Raw genomic sequence first — 18,148 nt, forward strand, 5'->3', positions numbered from 1 at the left:
CTTCTTATCAAAGGTATAGATTGACAACAGATCCTGGTTTTGCTTAAGATCAAAGGAAAATAGCGAAGATATCCAATGCCCTACTGATTCTCATGGCAATATATTCGATAAGGATCAAAGTGCATGCCTGTACCTGGGAACTTCATTGTTGGTGTATTATATATTTACAAAGAAACCTGGCATCTATTATTTTCTTTGAGTTATTTTCTATATAATGTAGACTATGTACTACTTATCAACAGACTGAGAAGTTGTCCTATTTTTGGGACCAACATGGATACTACTTTAGTGTATTCTCTACTTGTTCAACTCACATTCAGTTGAGTTTTTAGTTGCTTTTAGCTTTGAACTAATGAGTGACACAATACACAATTATAGACAATAACCACCATTTCTAAATTTCTAGGACTCCATGCACACAACCGTGTGAGACTATATTTGTTTTCCATATATTATACGAAATTACAGATTGTATACGGACCCATTCATTTCTATGACCCAGTACACTCACTAGTTTTACAGATCAGTGTCCAGGCCATAGAAACCATTCGCTAATAATGTAGCATGCCCTCTTCCTCTCCGTATTTGACGCTCGGATTTGCCTATAAAAATCATTTTGCAGATCTGTGATTACGGATGACATGCAACACACCTAGCAATACGGACATGTATTTTGGAGAGTATGGATCTGTTTCTTGGTAGACAGTTAAAACCAGTATGGTGACCTGCATGTATCCTTCAGTCCTAGGAACATAACCAGAGTTTCTTTCCACATATAGTCCATAATTGCAGATCTGTAATTATGGATAGCATACGCACCAATTCATTTTTACCCCCCATGCACATGGCCATGTTTTTTCACGGATTTCTCTTTCTGTCCTGTCTCCATTTCTGCAATTGTTACAAAATTTGTGACATCAATACATCAGTTCCAGCCTTCATTTTTCTTTTCCTTTTTGTGGATCTATGATTACAGATCACCTAAAAATGCAATGTGAACAGACTTTTGCACAATCCATACAGCTATGCACATAAAGCCTTGTGGTTCTCTGTCTGGACAGTTTATTACATGTACTTGAAGTATACTGAGCTAGTATTGCACATAACAATTCGCACCCAAGAATCAAATAAAACTCTAAGGCCGTGGCCTCACGCAACATAAACAACATGGCAAAAACTGGCTAATCCCATCTGCACATTGTAGAAAATAATCCACTTTGACAATTTTTAATTCACATTTTTGCAAATCGCAGCATATACTTTGGAAAACACTGGCGGTTTCCCTATAGGTATAATTGAAGCAGAGGAAAACTCTGGGGGAAAAAAAGTGCTGCATCAGAAAAACTGTAGCATTTTGGTTTGGTTTTTTGGCTGCAGCCCACTATGTGTTGGCCTTAGCCTAAATTGGATTCATGCCATCTGTGTGTAAGAACTAAATCTAGTCAAATTTGTGAGAAAATCAGATGTGCAGTTCTGATGCCCAAAGTGCAGCATTCGGAGCCCTCACTTTGTAGCTTGATGTCGTTTTTTCACTTTGTGTCTTTGCTGTGCTGTGGTTCCTAAATGCTTCCACTTTTCCATAATACTGCTTTCAATTGATGATGGAATATCTAGCAGGGAAGGAATTGCACACATTTACTTGCTGCGGCTATGGCATACAATTGCTGGAGGTCAGTGAGCTTTTTAGAATGGGCCATTCTTTCACAAATGTTTGTAAAGATGACTGCATGGCTAGGTCTGCAATATTATATTGATGGAGATCCAACACCCTACATCCCTCCGATCACTAACTGTTACCACCACAGATCTGATATTCATGACCTATCCTTATGATAGGATATCAAATTTTTATGCAAGAAAATGTGTATAGGTTTATCTAGACCATGTGAAAAAAGGTTTTGTCCTTTCCCTGAAAAAAGCAGTGTAAGTACACCAGGGTTTCTGATAAGACTCACACGTTTGCACCTTGCTGTAACACTTCCTTTACTTCACGTTAAGACATTCTGTCGGTCAAAATGTGTTTAGACAAGTCACGTCCAAGTTCTACGAGGCTGACAGAAGACGAGTGAAGCAGATCATGGTGCACTTGTATAGTGTGTGTTTCATCATAGTTTGAAGCTAGAAGAGAACAGTTATTGTGGGTGGACAAATCTACCAATTTATTGCTGAGTACATTGTTTGGGCTGGACTGCAAAGCAAGTGTTTGTCCTACCAGCTGTCACTGGATTGATCTCATGTCACTAATTAATTGATGACTCCATAATTACTTTACATTAGAAAGTCGTCCAAATCCCCTACAAGCGGGAGTTGTTTTTTTCTTTTCCTCCAGACACCCACATAATGTACACTTTACGCCATTGTTCCACCGCGCACTGTATTTTCTCTAGCCAGTAACTCAATGATCTGTTTATTGTATTGTTGTTTTGTTTTGTTATGGCTTTTTCAATATCGCTTTTACCAGGCATCGGCAAGTAGTAAATTTAACGTTGCTACATCATTAGAGCCTTCCTGGTATTGATCCTTCCAAACGTACAGAGTGTTGGATGTATAAATCTCGCAGACGCATTGACAACACGTCACAGTCTTACTAGTAAAGCCGCTGCCGGTGACAGCGCCTAGTGCTGGAGATACTTTCTCTACTGGTCTTAATTTAAAATGGCATTTGTCTGATAAGCCAGAGCTTAGGAATTTCATGAATGGTTGATGCCAGAGCTGTCGATATTAACCATATTAAAAATGTATATATACATGCTATTTCACTTCTTGAATAAACCCATGGTAGAAGACTTCTATTGTATGTGTGCTGCCCGTGACTGTATACTGTACCAGTTCGTGTATACAGTAATTCTGTAGGCAGCCTTTTAACACCCAGACATTGTTTATATATTCACTTTCCTCCTGGTAATAAGCTTTTAAAGGGGTTGTCCATTTGGTACAAATGGTGTAAAGGGCTTAACATGGGTTTAACAAGCAAAAATAAAACACTCACCTCATCAGTCTACTGCTGCTGCTATTCCCAAGTTGCCTGTGAGCCTTGTCAGTGTCGACTTCTCGGTATTTCTCAACATAGGAAATCACTGGTGAGCCAGTCACAGGCTGTGGAGGTGTGTGCCTGTGATGGAATGGTTGGCTGACTGACATTTCATATGTGTCAAGAGAGACCAGAAAGTAGAGACTGTTGGTGGAGCGGGGAAGTGTTGGAACAGGATCATTAGGGCATTGATCAGCATCTTTTTGTTTTGTTCATTTTTGTAAAGGATGCTTTCATGGCTAAAATATTGATGACCAATCTTAAGGATAGGTTATCAATATCAGATCATTGAGGATCTGACACCTGGTATCCCCATTGATGAGCTGTTCTCTGTGTAGTGGTCAGACCGGGTACTGCAGATCAGCTCCCATTCGTTTGAATGGGATCTACTGTGAGCCTCTGTGACACAGACAATAGAGCTGTCTGCTTCCTGCTCCATTCTCTGTTCATCAGTTGTTGAGAATAGCTAATTGATGGGGGTGGCAGCTTTCAGACCTCACCAAGCTGATATTAGTAACCTGGTTTTAGAATAGGTTGTCAATATTTTTAGTCTGAAAAACCCTTTTAACCCATATTGAACCTTTTGCGGAAAAATAATACCCATCAAGTAACCTCTTTAATTATAAGATGGCCAAGTGAAGAACAATATTTTCTGAGACCTGGATACCCATTCTCTGTGCAATAAGTCTATGTAGTAAATTTATACAGGAGTTATTTAATACATCTCATTTTGGCTCTACATGACTCTGCTTTGCCTTTGAAACTTTTTTACAATCTATATTTTTGTCTTTTTTTTTTTTTTATATCTCCAGGATGCAAAGTTTGTAGAAGAACGACGGAAGCAGCTCCAGATTTACTTAAGAAATGTCATGAACAAAGTCATACAGACAGTGCCAGAGTTTGCTGCCAAACCTAATAAAGAAAGCTTAATACAACTGATGCCCTTTTTTACGTAAGTGGCTTCTGTTTTTTAATGACTTATTACTTATGCCCATGTACACAGATTCTCAGAAGTTTTTAATCACTGCAGGTACAAAGTGGATGGTTGATCTCGCAGACTCAATGAGAGCTTTGACCACTGACTTTCACAGTTACTCAGTGGTGAACGTGAAGTCACATCAGTAGAGAAAGCTACTGCTACAGTATACGATGTATTATATAAAGGTTACATGGGGAAACCGCTAATAAAGATTTATTGCAAGCTACTTGAATTCAGATTGTGTGAACATCACGTTTCTGATGTGCGTGCGACCAATATGACCTACACACCAAGAAAGTTATAAGAATGTATAGGACAGTATGCCCACAGACTTTATTGAAGATGTACTCTTAGGACAGGTTATCAGTTAAATATTGACATGAATTCGACGCCCAGTTCTGCAGCCAATCAGGGACAAGTACTGCAGCATCCTCAGTACTTGCCAATCACAGCGCCGTAGATATATAGCGGCTGCTGTTGGTATTGCAGCTCAGCCCATTTACTTGAAAGAGACTGAGCTGCAATCATACCATTTAACCACTGAATGTGACGTAACATGGCTTGTGAGGCGTATGTGGTGCTCAAGGAACACCACTTCCGCTTCAGACAGCTGATCCCAGGAGTCGAACCCCAAAGATCTTCAATTGATGACTTATCCTTAGGATAGGTCATCAATTAAAATGTTCTGTCAAACACCTTTAAAGAGCATCTGTCACTATGTCTAATATGTGTATTTATTATCTCCCCTTATTCTCGTTGCTACACCGATTGTTGTTTTTTTGTTGTCTTTTTATTTCTGGCCCCCTCCTTTATTCCGATAGGTCTTTGATATTTTATATGCACCGTATGCAAATAAGTAGTTAATCCCTAACTCAGAGGCTACCTTACTTCTCTAGAAGGGGGGGGGGGCAGCATCTGAATCAGAACTCGGACTTTACCCTGTCTGTATCTGACCATATTAAGATTTTCATTCCACTTTCTTCTCCTATTATTCCTTTGATAACTTAACAAAGCATCACATGAGCAGCTAGAGACAGTACCATCTCTGGACAGTACAGCTATCCTTTTCTCTGTATATGCTGTATGAGTAATCTAAGACACCATAAGTATACAGTACGGACAGCTGTTATCTCTTTCATTATACCGGTAACTTATGTGACACAAGCTATATAATCATCATTTTTGGCTAGTGAAAGGAGTATGAGACACCTTATTGAGGAGCTTGTGTTTCACAATCCATCTAGTCTTATCCTTACAAGAAGGTCTATTCCCCTTGAGACAACTGAAAGGCATTTAATTCTTAGAAGGTCAACATGAGATCACATAGGATAGAGGATAAATTGCTGATCGATGTCAGTCTGACCACTCAAACTTCTACTTATCCTGAGAATAGTGTTGTTTACACCTGTTTGCACCCTCGCACACTGAAATGAATGGAGCATCCACCATGGCTACTTCCAAAACGGAAGTAAAAAAACCTATTTTCAGGATTAGTGAGGTTCTGATTGCTGATTCTCTGTCTTGGGCCCCTTGCAGATGTCCGTGAGCGAGAACGGACTCATCCATAGAAGCCTATGGGAGACTAAAAACCTAGGACGGCACACTGATGTACTCATTGTGTCATCAGGGTGCCATCTGTTTTGCAGACTAGCTAGGAACATCACTAAATGTCTCCTGTGTTTTTTTTTGGTGGATCCATAAACTAGGATCACACAGTTATGGCATACAGCACTGATGCTGAAGAGGCACTGGATACACTGAAGACTTACTGTCTGCAAAAAGAAATACTGATTGCTAACCACAAAATACATACAGTCGTCTGTAACTAGCCTTATGGATAGAGGATAAATAATTTTCATTAATTAAAGCGGATGTCTGGGATAAAAGACAAATTAACCCATAAACTAACCCCCCGCCTAATGTCTAACTTACTTGTATTATCTGAGTGATAGAGGAAGGGGAAGATTCCAGGATCTCCCACAGATACTCAGAAATCACTTTAAACACTGCTAAAATGATATGGGTACTTTTAACCCAATAATAGCACTAACAGGCCTGAAAACTTCTTTAATGGTGGAACATTCTCTTTACCGTAGGTCTTTCTCTGTCAAGCTCTACTTCTTGTGTGTTTATTTGATTACATACCTTGGTACCTTTTCCCATTAAAAAAAAAAAAACTTTGCCAAAACATTTCTGGCATTCCCATGGCAATAATTAGTTGGTTCTAATTATCTGGCGCTGTTTGTGTTTTTGTGCCACGTGACTTGTAGGAGATAATAGAATACTAGTATGTAAGCACACAGTATTTTCTATATTGTAGCCATATAGCAGCGATTCCCCAAACCCCCCATTACATTCCAGAGTTAATGAGGTAAGTTAATTGATCGCCACCACTTGATGAAAGGTTGGCTTTGACAAAATGAAGGTTGACAGGGTCAGATGTCTCCTGACAGATATACATTGACAGGACTGTCAATATGTTTGGCAAGCGATCAGAACACTAAGTAGTGTCTTGAAATGTCACCTTTCTAATTTCCAGCTTGGTTATTGGACACAGTTGATAAGACACAAGTTCTAATTACTTTCAGCTTTGATGTTCTATATGAACAATCCTACCCCGTCTGACTTAGGTTTTACCAAATGTACTATGTGGGTCATAACGGTCTACAGAATTATACTAGGAAATGTCCTCCCATGCTCGATGCTTTGATGCAGAATATTACATTGCAGGTTTTTTATGTACATCTATATTTTAAAGTTACACTAATCAAAGAAAATACTCTCAATGGAAAAATTCCAGCATTGTCTCCCTTATTCAGATTGTCTCATATTGAAATCTATATTGAGAAGTATAAGAAATTATTATTGTTTCTAAGGAGATTAATCATTTCTTCCCCATTCCTTATCACAGTTCTATGCCTGACTGAAAGACAACTAGTTGCAAGATTAGCACATCTGACAGCTCTGTCTGCAGTGGGAGATAAATAATAAGAAGACCCTACCCCCCTTAGCTGTGTACCAGCGGAAAATGGATGAGTTTACAAAGACATGAACCTCCATGTATTCTTTGCAAGACTTCTTCAGGGCTGATTACTGTTAAAGGAACGCTGTTCCTGACACAGTCTTCACTATCTACAATACAGTTACACTGTTTAAATAATCAGTAACTTTCCAGACAACATAGAAATAGAACATGTGATTCTGGAGAACATTGCAATGCATGTTATTTTAAAACAGTGCTGTTTCCTGCCTGAAAAACCTCTGTGAGGGTCTGTTCATACAGCAGAAACCTTTTCCACTGCATGAGTTCTCCGCATGGCTAGCCGCAACAGGATGCCAATGCAGTGCATTGGCATCCCGCTCCTGGTTAGGCCCGAATGAATGGGCTAATTGGGAGAGATTCTCGAGCCATGGACGCCACGGTTGACTTAGCCGTGGAATCCGCGGCAAGATAGGGCATGTCGCTTCCTTTTTCCACTAGCTAGCAGGAAAAAAAAGCGAGCGGTTCCCATTGAAGTGAATTGGAGCCTTTTTTGCAGGTGGATTCAGGTCAAAATCTGCCTGCAAAAAACTCTGTGTGCACATAACCTAAAGTTCCTGCCACTAGGTGTCTCCTGAATGGATCTGGATAAGCAAGACACCAAAATGCTCAGAAGTGTGTCTGATCAGTATATGTCGGGTTATATCTAGCCGGAGGACCTGAGCATATTGAAAATCAGTCCGTTATGGAATAGGATGGCACAATGGACTCCAAGACACAGAGTAGACATTTAGATGAGTAAAAATCTGTGTTATGGGGCATGGCCTGTGACTTACATGAGGTAGGATGCTTCTTGTGTCGGCTCCTGCCTCACCTGCATTAATAAAGACCTCTCTCTGCTTCTCAGCTGCAAAAAATGGGGAGAAAGACCCCAGGGATCCCTCCTGCAGGCTCTGCTGCCTCTTCTACCACCGCCAGGCAGCCCGGGATTTCAGCCTATATGGCCCCGGCGTCGTCCTCCACAAGGCCTACCACGTGGCAGCGGCCATCTTTACAGGCCACGCTGCCTCCTTCTACACTGCTGGCTGCATCGCAGAGCAGCTGACAACGTCACGATCGCCTCGGCAACCTCTTGCTACACCTCGGCTCCTGGCGGCTGATTCGTCCCCAACGCTCACAGCTGTCTCTCCCCTGCCGGCTTCAGCATCGGCTCCCAGCATCCATGTGGAGGAGCTTTCAGGACCCAAGATGGCGGCGGAGGTACATGTGCACAGACCAGCTCTACAGGTACCTGGCACTGTCCCTTCTCCTGTGTACCCTGCCCTTCAAGCACCCCCTCCTAACCCTACACCTCTGGCCCTTCAGGACTGGGTTCCCCTGGCAACAACCCTGCAATATATCTAGGGGCTATGGAACTGTGCTCTGCCTCCTCCTCACCTCCTGCCCCTCAGATTGACAACCCATTGCAAGGGCTTCATTCGCCTGCACACTCGGGGGGTCTTGACCCGGATATTGGGGCGACTCCATCTCTGTCCCCCTACGCTGTTATGTCCCCACAATCCTCCTCTGCAACTCCACCAATGCTCCATATGGAGAAAGATGTGCTATCCTCCACCCCTCCCACAATGGCTCCAGTTTCTTACTCATTCTCTGATTGCTGAAGTTACTGAGGCCTGTCGTACAGAAATTCTCACTGAAATTAGGGCTGAGATTTCGGCATTGCGGCAACACTAGAAGGACTCTGGACTTGATAGACGCAGCTAATTATTTTGCTACTCCTGCGCTCCTCTTAAGCCTTGATGCAGAGAAGGCTTTTGACCATCTAGACTGGTCATTTATGCTAGCGACCCTCCAGAGATTCGGATTCTCCGGGGCCTTCCTCACTGCTGTTAGGGCTTTATATTCTTCTCCCTTGGCAGTGGTTAAACTTCCCAACTCTGTCTCGTCCCTGTTCCCCGTCTGCAGTGGGACGCGTCAAGGATGCCCGCTGTCCCCGCTAATATTCGAATTGTGTATTGAGCCTTTAGCATCTCAGATCCGCTCTAGCCCTGGCTTTTCTGGAGTGAGGGTCAAAGACCCAGAATTTAATATCAGCCTCTTTGCGGATGATGTCCTTTTGACCCTCACTACTCCCCATACATCTCTTCCTAACCTCTTTGGTGCATTGAAATCGTATGGCACTCTCTCTGGCTACAAGGTTAATCCTGCCAAGACTGAGGCTCTCCCTCTGAATATCCCTGATGCAACCTTGCGCCTCCTGCAGTCTAACTTTAGTGTCGTACTCACTCCCTCCGTTATTTGGGTATTCATCTGTCCCCATCCTATTCCACTCTCTACTCAGCTAACTATCCCCGTCTGTTTGGGGAACTACGCTCCCTTCTAGATAAATGGCGCCCCCTCTGTATTTCCCTCATTGGCCGTATTAATGCTGTCAGAATGACCCTTCTTCCGAAACTCTTGTACTTTTTGATACTCTTCCCGTGGCGGTTCCACAGTCCGAGTTGCATGCTCTCCAGAAGGCGATTTTCCAGTTCATATGGAATGGCAAGTGTCATTGTATTCCCCGCTCCGTGATGCTCTCTGGTAGAACCGAGGAGGGGGGGGGGTTGACTTTGGAGCTCAGGCCCTTTGATTATTTTACTTCCACCTTGCTGATGTCAGCTTCAGAGTGGTTTCACTATCAACAGATTGCTCATTTTTAGAGATGAGCGAGTAGTATTCGATGGAATACCACTATTCGATCGAATACTTGTATCGGTCAAATACCACGCGAGAAAATTCCATTGAATTCAATGCAAAAACCTCCTCGTGCTCCTCATCCTGCTGCTTCCAGAACTTGGAGGATTCAAGGTGTTGAACTTTGGTTTTCATGGAAACCGGAACAACATTCCTGTTTTTTCCCATAGACTATAATAGGATTCGATATTCGAACGAATACTACTCGCTCATCTCTACTCATTTTATCTCTTCCCAGTTTGGTTCTCTTTGGGTATCCACACCTACTGCCTTCGAGAAAATTTGCTGAGTGGGTACCTCGACCGCCGGCTTGATTTGATCTATATATAGGCTTCTCTTCTCTCCTGAGGGGAATACCCCTATCTCCCACAAGTACCGTATTTTTCGGACTATAAGACGCACTGGACTATAAGACGCACCTAGGTTTTAGAGGAGGAAAATAGGGGAAAAAAATTTTGAAGCAAAAAATGGTAAAATATTTAATATATGGGAGTTGTAGTTTTGCAACAGCTGCAAGGCCACATTGACAGGTGACCCTGCAGCTGTACGGGGATGCATAGAGTGTTTTTTTTTTTTTTGCGGGGCCAGAAGTACTTTTTAGTTATACCATTTTGGGGAATATCTATTGCTTAGATCACCTCGTATTGAAAAAAAACCCGGCGGTTTATGATATATGATTTTCTACTGTTATATATATTCTAGGGAAAGGAGGTGATTTAGAACTTTTATTTCATATTTTTATTATATTTTTTTTAAAGCTTTTTTTTTTATTTTACTATTTTATTCCCCCCCGGGGGCTTGAACCTGCGGTCACTTGATTGCAAGTCCCATAGACGGCAATACAACTGTATTGCCGTCTATGGGACATTCTGTATATTAGTATTACGGCTGGTCACAGACCCAGCCGCAATACTAATATAGCAGTGACAGGCCTGTTAGCCTTCATTAGGCTCTCGGCTGTCACCCGAACAGGTCGGCTCTTGCGATATCGCTGCGCAGGAGCCGGCCTGCAACTTCAAAGGTACGGGGCCGGTGGGGACCGGCCCCGGGGGAGAAGGGGCCGCCAATACAGACTACAGACCCGGCATCCGCTGTACTAGAGAGGCGGATGCCGGCGAGGGATAAACGCCATCACAGGTGCCGGGGCCTGAGACATCGCTGCGCTCCTCTGCCCTGCATGAAGCCAGTGGCGGGGGGACGGAGGAGCGGAATAGCATCACTCCTCCCGCTGCTGGCTTCATGCAGGGCAGAGGAGTGCAGCGATGTCTCAGGCCCCAGCACCTGCATCTATCCCTTGCTGGCATCCGTCTCTCTAGTACAGCGGATGCCAGGCGCCACATTCGGACTATAAGACGCACCCTTCTTTTCCCCCCAAATTTGGTGGAAAAAAAGTGCGTCTTATAGTCCGAAAAATACGGTACATGGCTAAATGGTCAGAGGCGTTAGATTTCACCCGGCCAGTCGCAGGTAATTTGGTCTCGCGCCATTAAATCTTCCACTTGTATTTCATTTCGTGAGACTCCGTTTAAAATACTCATGCACTGGAATCATACCCCTGCCCTGCTCCATTCCCTTAACCCTAGTGTTTCTCCCCTCAGCTGGCGCTGCCAGTCGAGTGTAGGTACATTATGCCATATCTTTTGGGACTGTGCATTTATCGGTCCCTTTTGGTTGGCAGTTCAGTCCCTTACCAATGCTCTCTTTATCTGAGGAGTCCCACTTGATCTGCTTATTTACTTACTTAATCTTCCTCCTAAGCATCTAGGTAAACAGATCTCTAAATTGTTTTTTTACATTTGCACCGCAGCCAAAACGCTCATAGCCCTCCAATGGAAGAGGTCCTCTCCACCCTCGGAAGTGGACCTTATTGCTAGAATTAAGGATATCCGTAGTATGGAGTACTTAAAGGGGCTCTATCAGCAAAATCATGCTGCTAGAGCCCCACATATGCGTGAATAGCCTTTAAAAAGGCTATTCAGGCACCGTAAATGTTATATTAAACTACCCCCCAGTTTTAAAATAAAACCCTAAAAAAGAATGTTATCTACTTACACATCGTGCACTGTGGGCGGGCATTCAGGGTGCACCGTCGTCTTCTTCCACGCCTCTTCTTCCTCCGATGTCCTCCGGTCCTGTCTTCCTCCGGCGCTCGCGAGCAGACACTGATATAAAAAAATGGCCTGGGCGCCTACGCAGTAGCTGTAGTAGAAGCCGCATGCTACTGTGCAAGCGCCCAGGCCATTTTTTTTTATATCAGTGTCCGCTCGCGAGCGCCAGAGGAAGACGGGGCCAGAGGACATCGAAGGAAGAAGAGGCGTGGATGAAGATGAAGACACACCCTGAATGTCCGCCCACAGTGCACGATGCTTAAGTAGATAACATTCTTTTTTAGGTTATTATTTTAAAACTGGGGGGTAGTTTAATATAACTTTTACGGTGCCTGAATAGCCTTTTTAAAGGCTATTCACACATATGTGGGGCTCTATCAGCATGATTTTGCTGATAGAGCCCCTTTAACAGCATCTCTTAATCATATCATGGATTCTTTCCAGGCCCTCTGGTCGTCCTGGGACTATTACTGTGCACTACGTGGTTTCTGACTCTTCCCCCCCCCCCCCCTTTTTCCTTTATTCAATTTAGTAATGTAATGTTCTGTATGTTTTTCATTATGTCATACCTCTGTTTTTTCTGTTTGTTTACGCTATTTGAAAAAAAAAAAAAAAAAAAAAAAAAAGATATGTGTTATAATAAACCATTTACCACAAAACGATAATATACATATAGCAAACTGTTCAGCTCCTCCGGCTGCAGATAAGACATAACAGGTCCACTTCAGCTATATACATATTACACGATTTTTACACTCTTTTTGTTGTTTTATAGTTTAAAGTTTGACAAACTTTTTAAAAAATTTTAAAAAGGAAGAAAACCTTTCGTCTGAAGATAGCAATGAAGCCGCAAAGGGCAGAGTAAAAGCCTTGCTCTTTGTAAAGAGGCAGCGGATAATTAGTAATGAATATTAATGGCACTTTGCTATCTTGTGTCAGATGTGTAAGCATGAATCAGAGACGCCTGGTTTTGTCTGGTTTATGGCAGGGGGTGCCCGCCGACTGGGATTACTCTTAACTTTAATTAAACTGTAGAAAAAGTTCAAGTCAAAGATTTTATTGAGACATAAATCAATATCTTCCCGTCAGGAAGAACTGGTTAAAAATAGCAGCTCTGGCATATGTTTAGCCGCTCATCTGTTGGTTTATGAGGGTCAGCCAGAATTATTCTAATTTTTTTCCACTGAAGATATTGACCCCAGAGTAAATCCATTTGTTACGGTTTCTAAATTCCATTGGAAGTTAACAACCCCTTTGGTTTACAAACTCCGAGTCTGAAGAATGGGGACGCGGCAATGTCCTTATTACTTCTGAAATTGCCATGTGATAGGGGAAGGAAGATATTCGTTCATTTCAGAGAGGTTGCCATTTATCTTTGCAGAAGCCATATAGGGGATGCTATGCTGTGGTGTTTCCAAGTTGTAAACTGTTATCTAGTTATTTGGTGTTCAATTGTTACCCAAAAGTTTTCTACAAGACATACTTTAGGGCCTTGATCACACCAGGGATTACATCCCACTACTTTATAGGGTACTCACACTGTGCTTATGCCGTGCCTGGAATAGCATGATACTTTGATATAGTCTGTTTGAATACAGAGTACTTTGCTCAAAAATATATATTTTTTAAGGGAGTTTGTCAACAGAACCCAGCATATCAACCAATCGCCACTAAGAGATTAGGTTCGGGTGACCTGACTCAGGTCGTGTTTTCCCCTTGTGAATCTGCCTCTGAGATATTGGCATTTTTGTAAATGGCTGTCGCCATTGCTCCAAAGAGGTCATTTAACAAAAACTACAATATCTAAGCAACGGAGGCGTTGATTCACAAAAGGAAAACATTGTTTGCTTTAGATGACCCTAACCTATCTATCTGCTGGGCTGATTCAATATGCTGGGTTATGATGACGGACCCAATTAAAATGACAAAATAGGTTAAACATAAACAGTACTTCCCTTACTGACACTACGTCAATGTGCCCAAGTCCTCGCTGCTCTCTACTTCCTATTTGCTGTCTTCACGCTGTTCAGTTAAACTCTGGCTTCAGCTTACCTTGTACAGAACTTATATGACAGCCTGAGCTCACAATTCTGACATGATTGCAAACAGTTGACAAGCTAGCTCTCAGACATACCTATAAAGCATACTAATGTAGCTCTTTACCTCTTCAAGTAAGAAAAACTCTAGTTGGATATTTTTATTTTATTATTTTGCAGTAAGACCTGGAGCCTTATTGAGGTCAAACTCCTATGTACTTAGACACGTCCAATAAACGTTAGGGAGAACCCTTGTGCTTCTTTGACAATGATTGGTAACCTCTCTTAGTAAAAAGACAATGTATAAGCTTACACCCATCCAAATTATGGCTTGCATTCAGGATAAAGTGAGGCTCAGTGATGTTTGGCATAAAAGTCATCGTTTAGAGAGAGATCTAGGGAATGTTGGGGTCGGTTATTATCGGCTTCACCAATTCCAGGCCTCCCATAGAGAAGATCAGGACAGTACTGTGTATACAAGGTATGGGAGCAACCATGACAAGGCTCCCATTAGACCCACAAATCTCTTGATCTACCGGGGTCTGGGAGTTGTAGAAGCTGCTGGGTCTTGGAGGACCCAGATCAGCTCTGCAGTTCAGGTTAGGAGACTGCATTTCACAAAGCAGGGTCCCAACCCATGATCAGTCAGTGCTCCTTTACAGACAGTACTTTCCATATTCCTAGACCTTACAAAGTGACATTGCCGTAGGAGCCAGATGCTTTCTTTTGAGTTCTTCTGCCCTCCTGGCATAACTTCTGCTGTACTATCACATCTACTCTTAAGAACCTGACGAAGGTCATAAATTGACCGAAACGTCACTCGCTTTACTAATTGATTACTCGGTGAATAAAATCTTGTTTACACTCTATATACTTGTCTACAAAGTCTTCTTACGCCAATATATCAGCCTTAGTTACAGGGAAACTAAGTAGCAAAAAAAGAGTAATGTTAAGATGTCCCCCAAAATTCTATTATGGCCTTATGGAAAAATGAATGAATGAATAAATAAAACTAAGTTAAAGGGGTTGTCCCACGTCGCATACTCACCAGTCTTCGTTGTTGAAAAATCTTCTGTCTTCCGGCTTTGTTGCGTCATTGGTGGGCGGGGTCACATATGCAAAACCAAGCGGCGAGATGCCACTGGCCCTGCGTGCGCGCTCATAGACCAGTCTAGCCTTCATAATGCGAATACAGACCCGACATCCGCCTCTCTCTATTACAGCGGATGTCGGGTCTGTATTGGCATGGTGAAGGCTAGACTGGTCTATGAGTGTGCACGCAGGGCCAGCGGCATCTCGCCGGTAGCTGTGCATATGTGAATACAGACCCGGCATCCGCTGTAATGGAGAGGCGGATGCCGGGGAGTGTAGACGCCAGCACAGGTGCCTGCAACATCGCTATGCTTCTGCCCTGCATGAAGCCAGCAGCGGCAGAAGCGATGCTGTTATTCCGCTCCTCCGCCCCCCGGAATAGCAGCATCGCTCCTGCCGCTGCTGGCTTCATGCAGGGCAGAAGCATAGCGATGTTGCAGGCACCTGTGCATCTGTGCCGGCGTCTACACTCCCCGGCATCCGCCTCTCCATTACAGCGGATGCCGGTCTGCATTGGCGGCCCCTTCCCCCCAAAGGGTAAACTACCCCCCTCCAGGCTCGCTCCCGTGCACTTAGCCCCTCCTCCCTCCCCTCTCAGAGCAGGCTGATACATCCCTTGACTTATGAGGAGATAAGTCAAGGGACAAATAAAGCAGTTTTGCTGAAGCAATGTATTTAGGAAAGGTCTTACATTCACATTAACAAACAGTATAGATAGGATCCTTGTGATGGGACAACCCCTTTAATGTCACATCCACATCATAGGTTATATCCCCAGCAACATGCAAATTACCCTAACAGAGATGGAAAACTGTTTTAAATAGATTTTTAGGGGCACTTCTAAAATTATAAAATGTTTATAAATTATAATGTAAAAAAAAATCATAAAAATGTATATAAATACAAAAAAGTATAAAAATGTTATAACCCTCAAAATTGCATATACAAAGAAGCCCCAAATATGTGTTCTATACCAGGGAAATTGGCCCATACCTTAAGTGGTTATTCATCTGTTACCATCAATGCCATAACTAGTCATGAGTGCTGCAGCGGTATCTCAGATACGTAAAAGGGATACTGATTTAGTCCCCAAAACTGAGTGGTGCAGCGCCTGGTGTGTTAACAATACTGGGAGCTGTAAGAGATCACCCGGGGCCCCTGCGAATCAACGCTTTGAAGATACTGTGGTGCTTTGGGTTACAGTGCCACCCCACATGTAATAGTTTTCTAACAGCAACACACACACGTAATAGTTCCCTTCACCACATAAGTAATACTACAGTTACAGTAATAGTGGCCTAATAGTGTCCCACACACACAGGTTATAGCCCCCCACACATAAACTATAATGGGGTCCACCACATTTCCATACAATTTCTGGCAGAGAGAAAAGTCCTCCTTGCAGGACTTTTCTCTGCGCCGATTTTGAGCGGAATCTGTGATGGGGAATACAACACAAATGTGAGCCTAGCCTTAGCTGTATATTTCATGTTTGTCTGGTCCTAGAGTTAACCATTTACTGAGAGACACTGTTATACCTGGGAAAGGAGTCATTTTATACAGTTGAGTTGAGTTTTGTTTAGCGAAATGTATCACTTAGATGGTGGAGGCCCCAGGGCAGCTGCCCGGTTTTCCCTCCCTATTATCCAGCCCTGCATTATATGACTTTCTCATTGTTACAATAACATTGATTAAACTTTATGAGAAGTAAATGGTAGCAACATCAGATATAATGAATATATTACTAGTTCATAAATACCTAATGTGTAGAGGAATAGCAGTAGCTGAGAATAGATGGGTGAATTCACAGTCATTTACTACAGAGGTACAGTCAGTTAATGGTCATAATAACCCAACGTATAAATATATATTTGCTTCATCAACAAACCAAATGGTCCGTACCCTGTCTGGTGATTTGTCCATGATATGTCAGGAAATGATAGTGGTTTAATGATACATCATTCACTGGTAATGGATCTTCACATCATTCATGGTCAATGTGAGACCCAGACCAATGTATCATTACCATTTCATCATCTGTCATCTTCTTTGAATGGAAAGTTCATTTACAAATTTTTCTAAAAAATCTAAAAAAAAAAAAAAAAATCTAAAAATAAATGTGTATTTATTCAATTGGAGCTGAGTGGCAGTACTGACACCTGGCTCCTATACAGCACACTGAGCCAACTGCTTCAAGCACTGTGATCTGTATGGTACAGTGCTGTAAGTTGCCCCATACAACTGATTATTGTGAGGGATGCCTATCTGCCCCCCACCAAGCAAATATTTATGGCCTATTGCAAACATAGGCCATAAAATCATGAGTTCTGAACAACCCTTTTAAAGGGGTTTTGCCATCTCCCTGTTTCAGAAGCTTAGCCTGCTGTCTCCTGTTCTCACTTCCTGTCCCCCTCCCTTCCCAGCTTGCTGAACAGGACACTATGACATATCACAATACTTAGGATTACTGGAAATCTAATATAAATGCAGATCAGATGAAATGCAAATGCTTTTAGAGAAGGACTCTGTGTTATATCTGTGTTTACATAGAGAGATAACAGGCAGGACTTTAATCAGCAAACTGCAATTAGCTGAACAGCAGAGCTGTAGATAGCAGTGAGTGAGGTCATCTATCCTGTCTCATCACACAGGTCCAGCTCTATGGAAACACTGTGTAAACAATGAGAGGAATAAGTTCACATAGCAGGAAAACAAAGCAAAAGCTAAAGCAATATATTTTGGAAAAGTCTTCAATTTACATAAGCTACCAGTATAGCTAAGATACTTGAGATGGGAATAACCCTTTAAGGAACAATGAATTCCAAGAGTCATAAGTTGTTGTTGTTTTTTTTTCCATTAATGGACCTGAGTGCTGCTAGAGGTTATATATATCCCATGGTTAAAGAGGAGAAATGGAATATACAGTCCTATGAAAAAGTTTGGCACCCCTATTAATCTTAATCATTTTTAGTTCTAAATATTTTGGTGTTTGCAACAGCCATTTCAGTTTGATATATCTAATAACTGATGGACACAGTAATATTTCAGGATTGAAATGAGGTTTATTGTACTAACAGAAAATGCGCAATATGCATTAAACCAAAATTTGACCGGTCAAAAATATGGACACCTCAACAGAAAAGTGACATTAATATTTAGTACATCCTCCTTTTGCAAAGATAACAG

General features: G+C 42.3%; 1 protein-coding gene across 1 annotated transcript in view; it reads left to right on the forward strand.

Annotated features, from left to right (window-relative positions):
* The window catches only part of SNX29 (sorting nexin 29), a 412,861-nt gene that overhangs the window by 353,049 nt on the left and 41,664 nt on the right, over positions 1-18,148 (forward strand). Inside the window, exon 20 of the mRNA XM_075285780.1 lies at positions 3,844-3,983. Within this exon, the coding sequence (XP_075141881.1) occupies positions 3,844-3,983 (140 nt within the window). The remainder of the gene's footprint in view (positions 1-3,843; positions 3,984-18,148) is intronic.

The sequence above is a fragment of the Leptodactylus fuscus genome, chromosome 8, assembly GCF_031893055.1.
Source record: "Leptodactylus fuscus isolate aLepFus1 chromosome 8, aLepFus1.hap2, whole genome shotgun sequence".
NCBI classification, from domain to species: Eukaryota; Metazoa; Chordata; class Amphibia; order Anura; family Leptodactylidae; genus Leptodactylus; species Leptodactylus fuscus.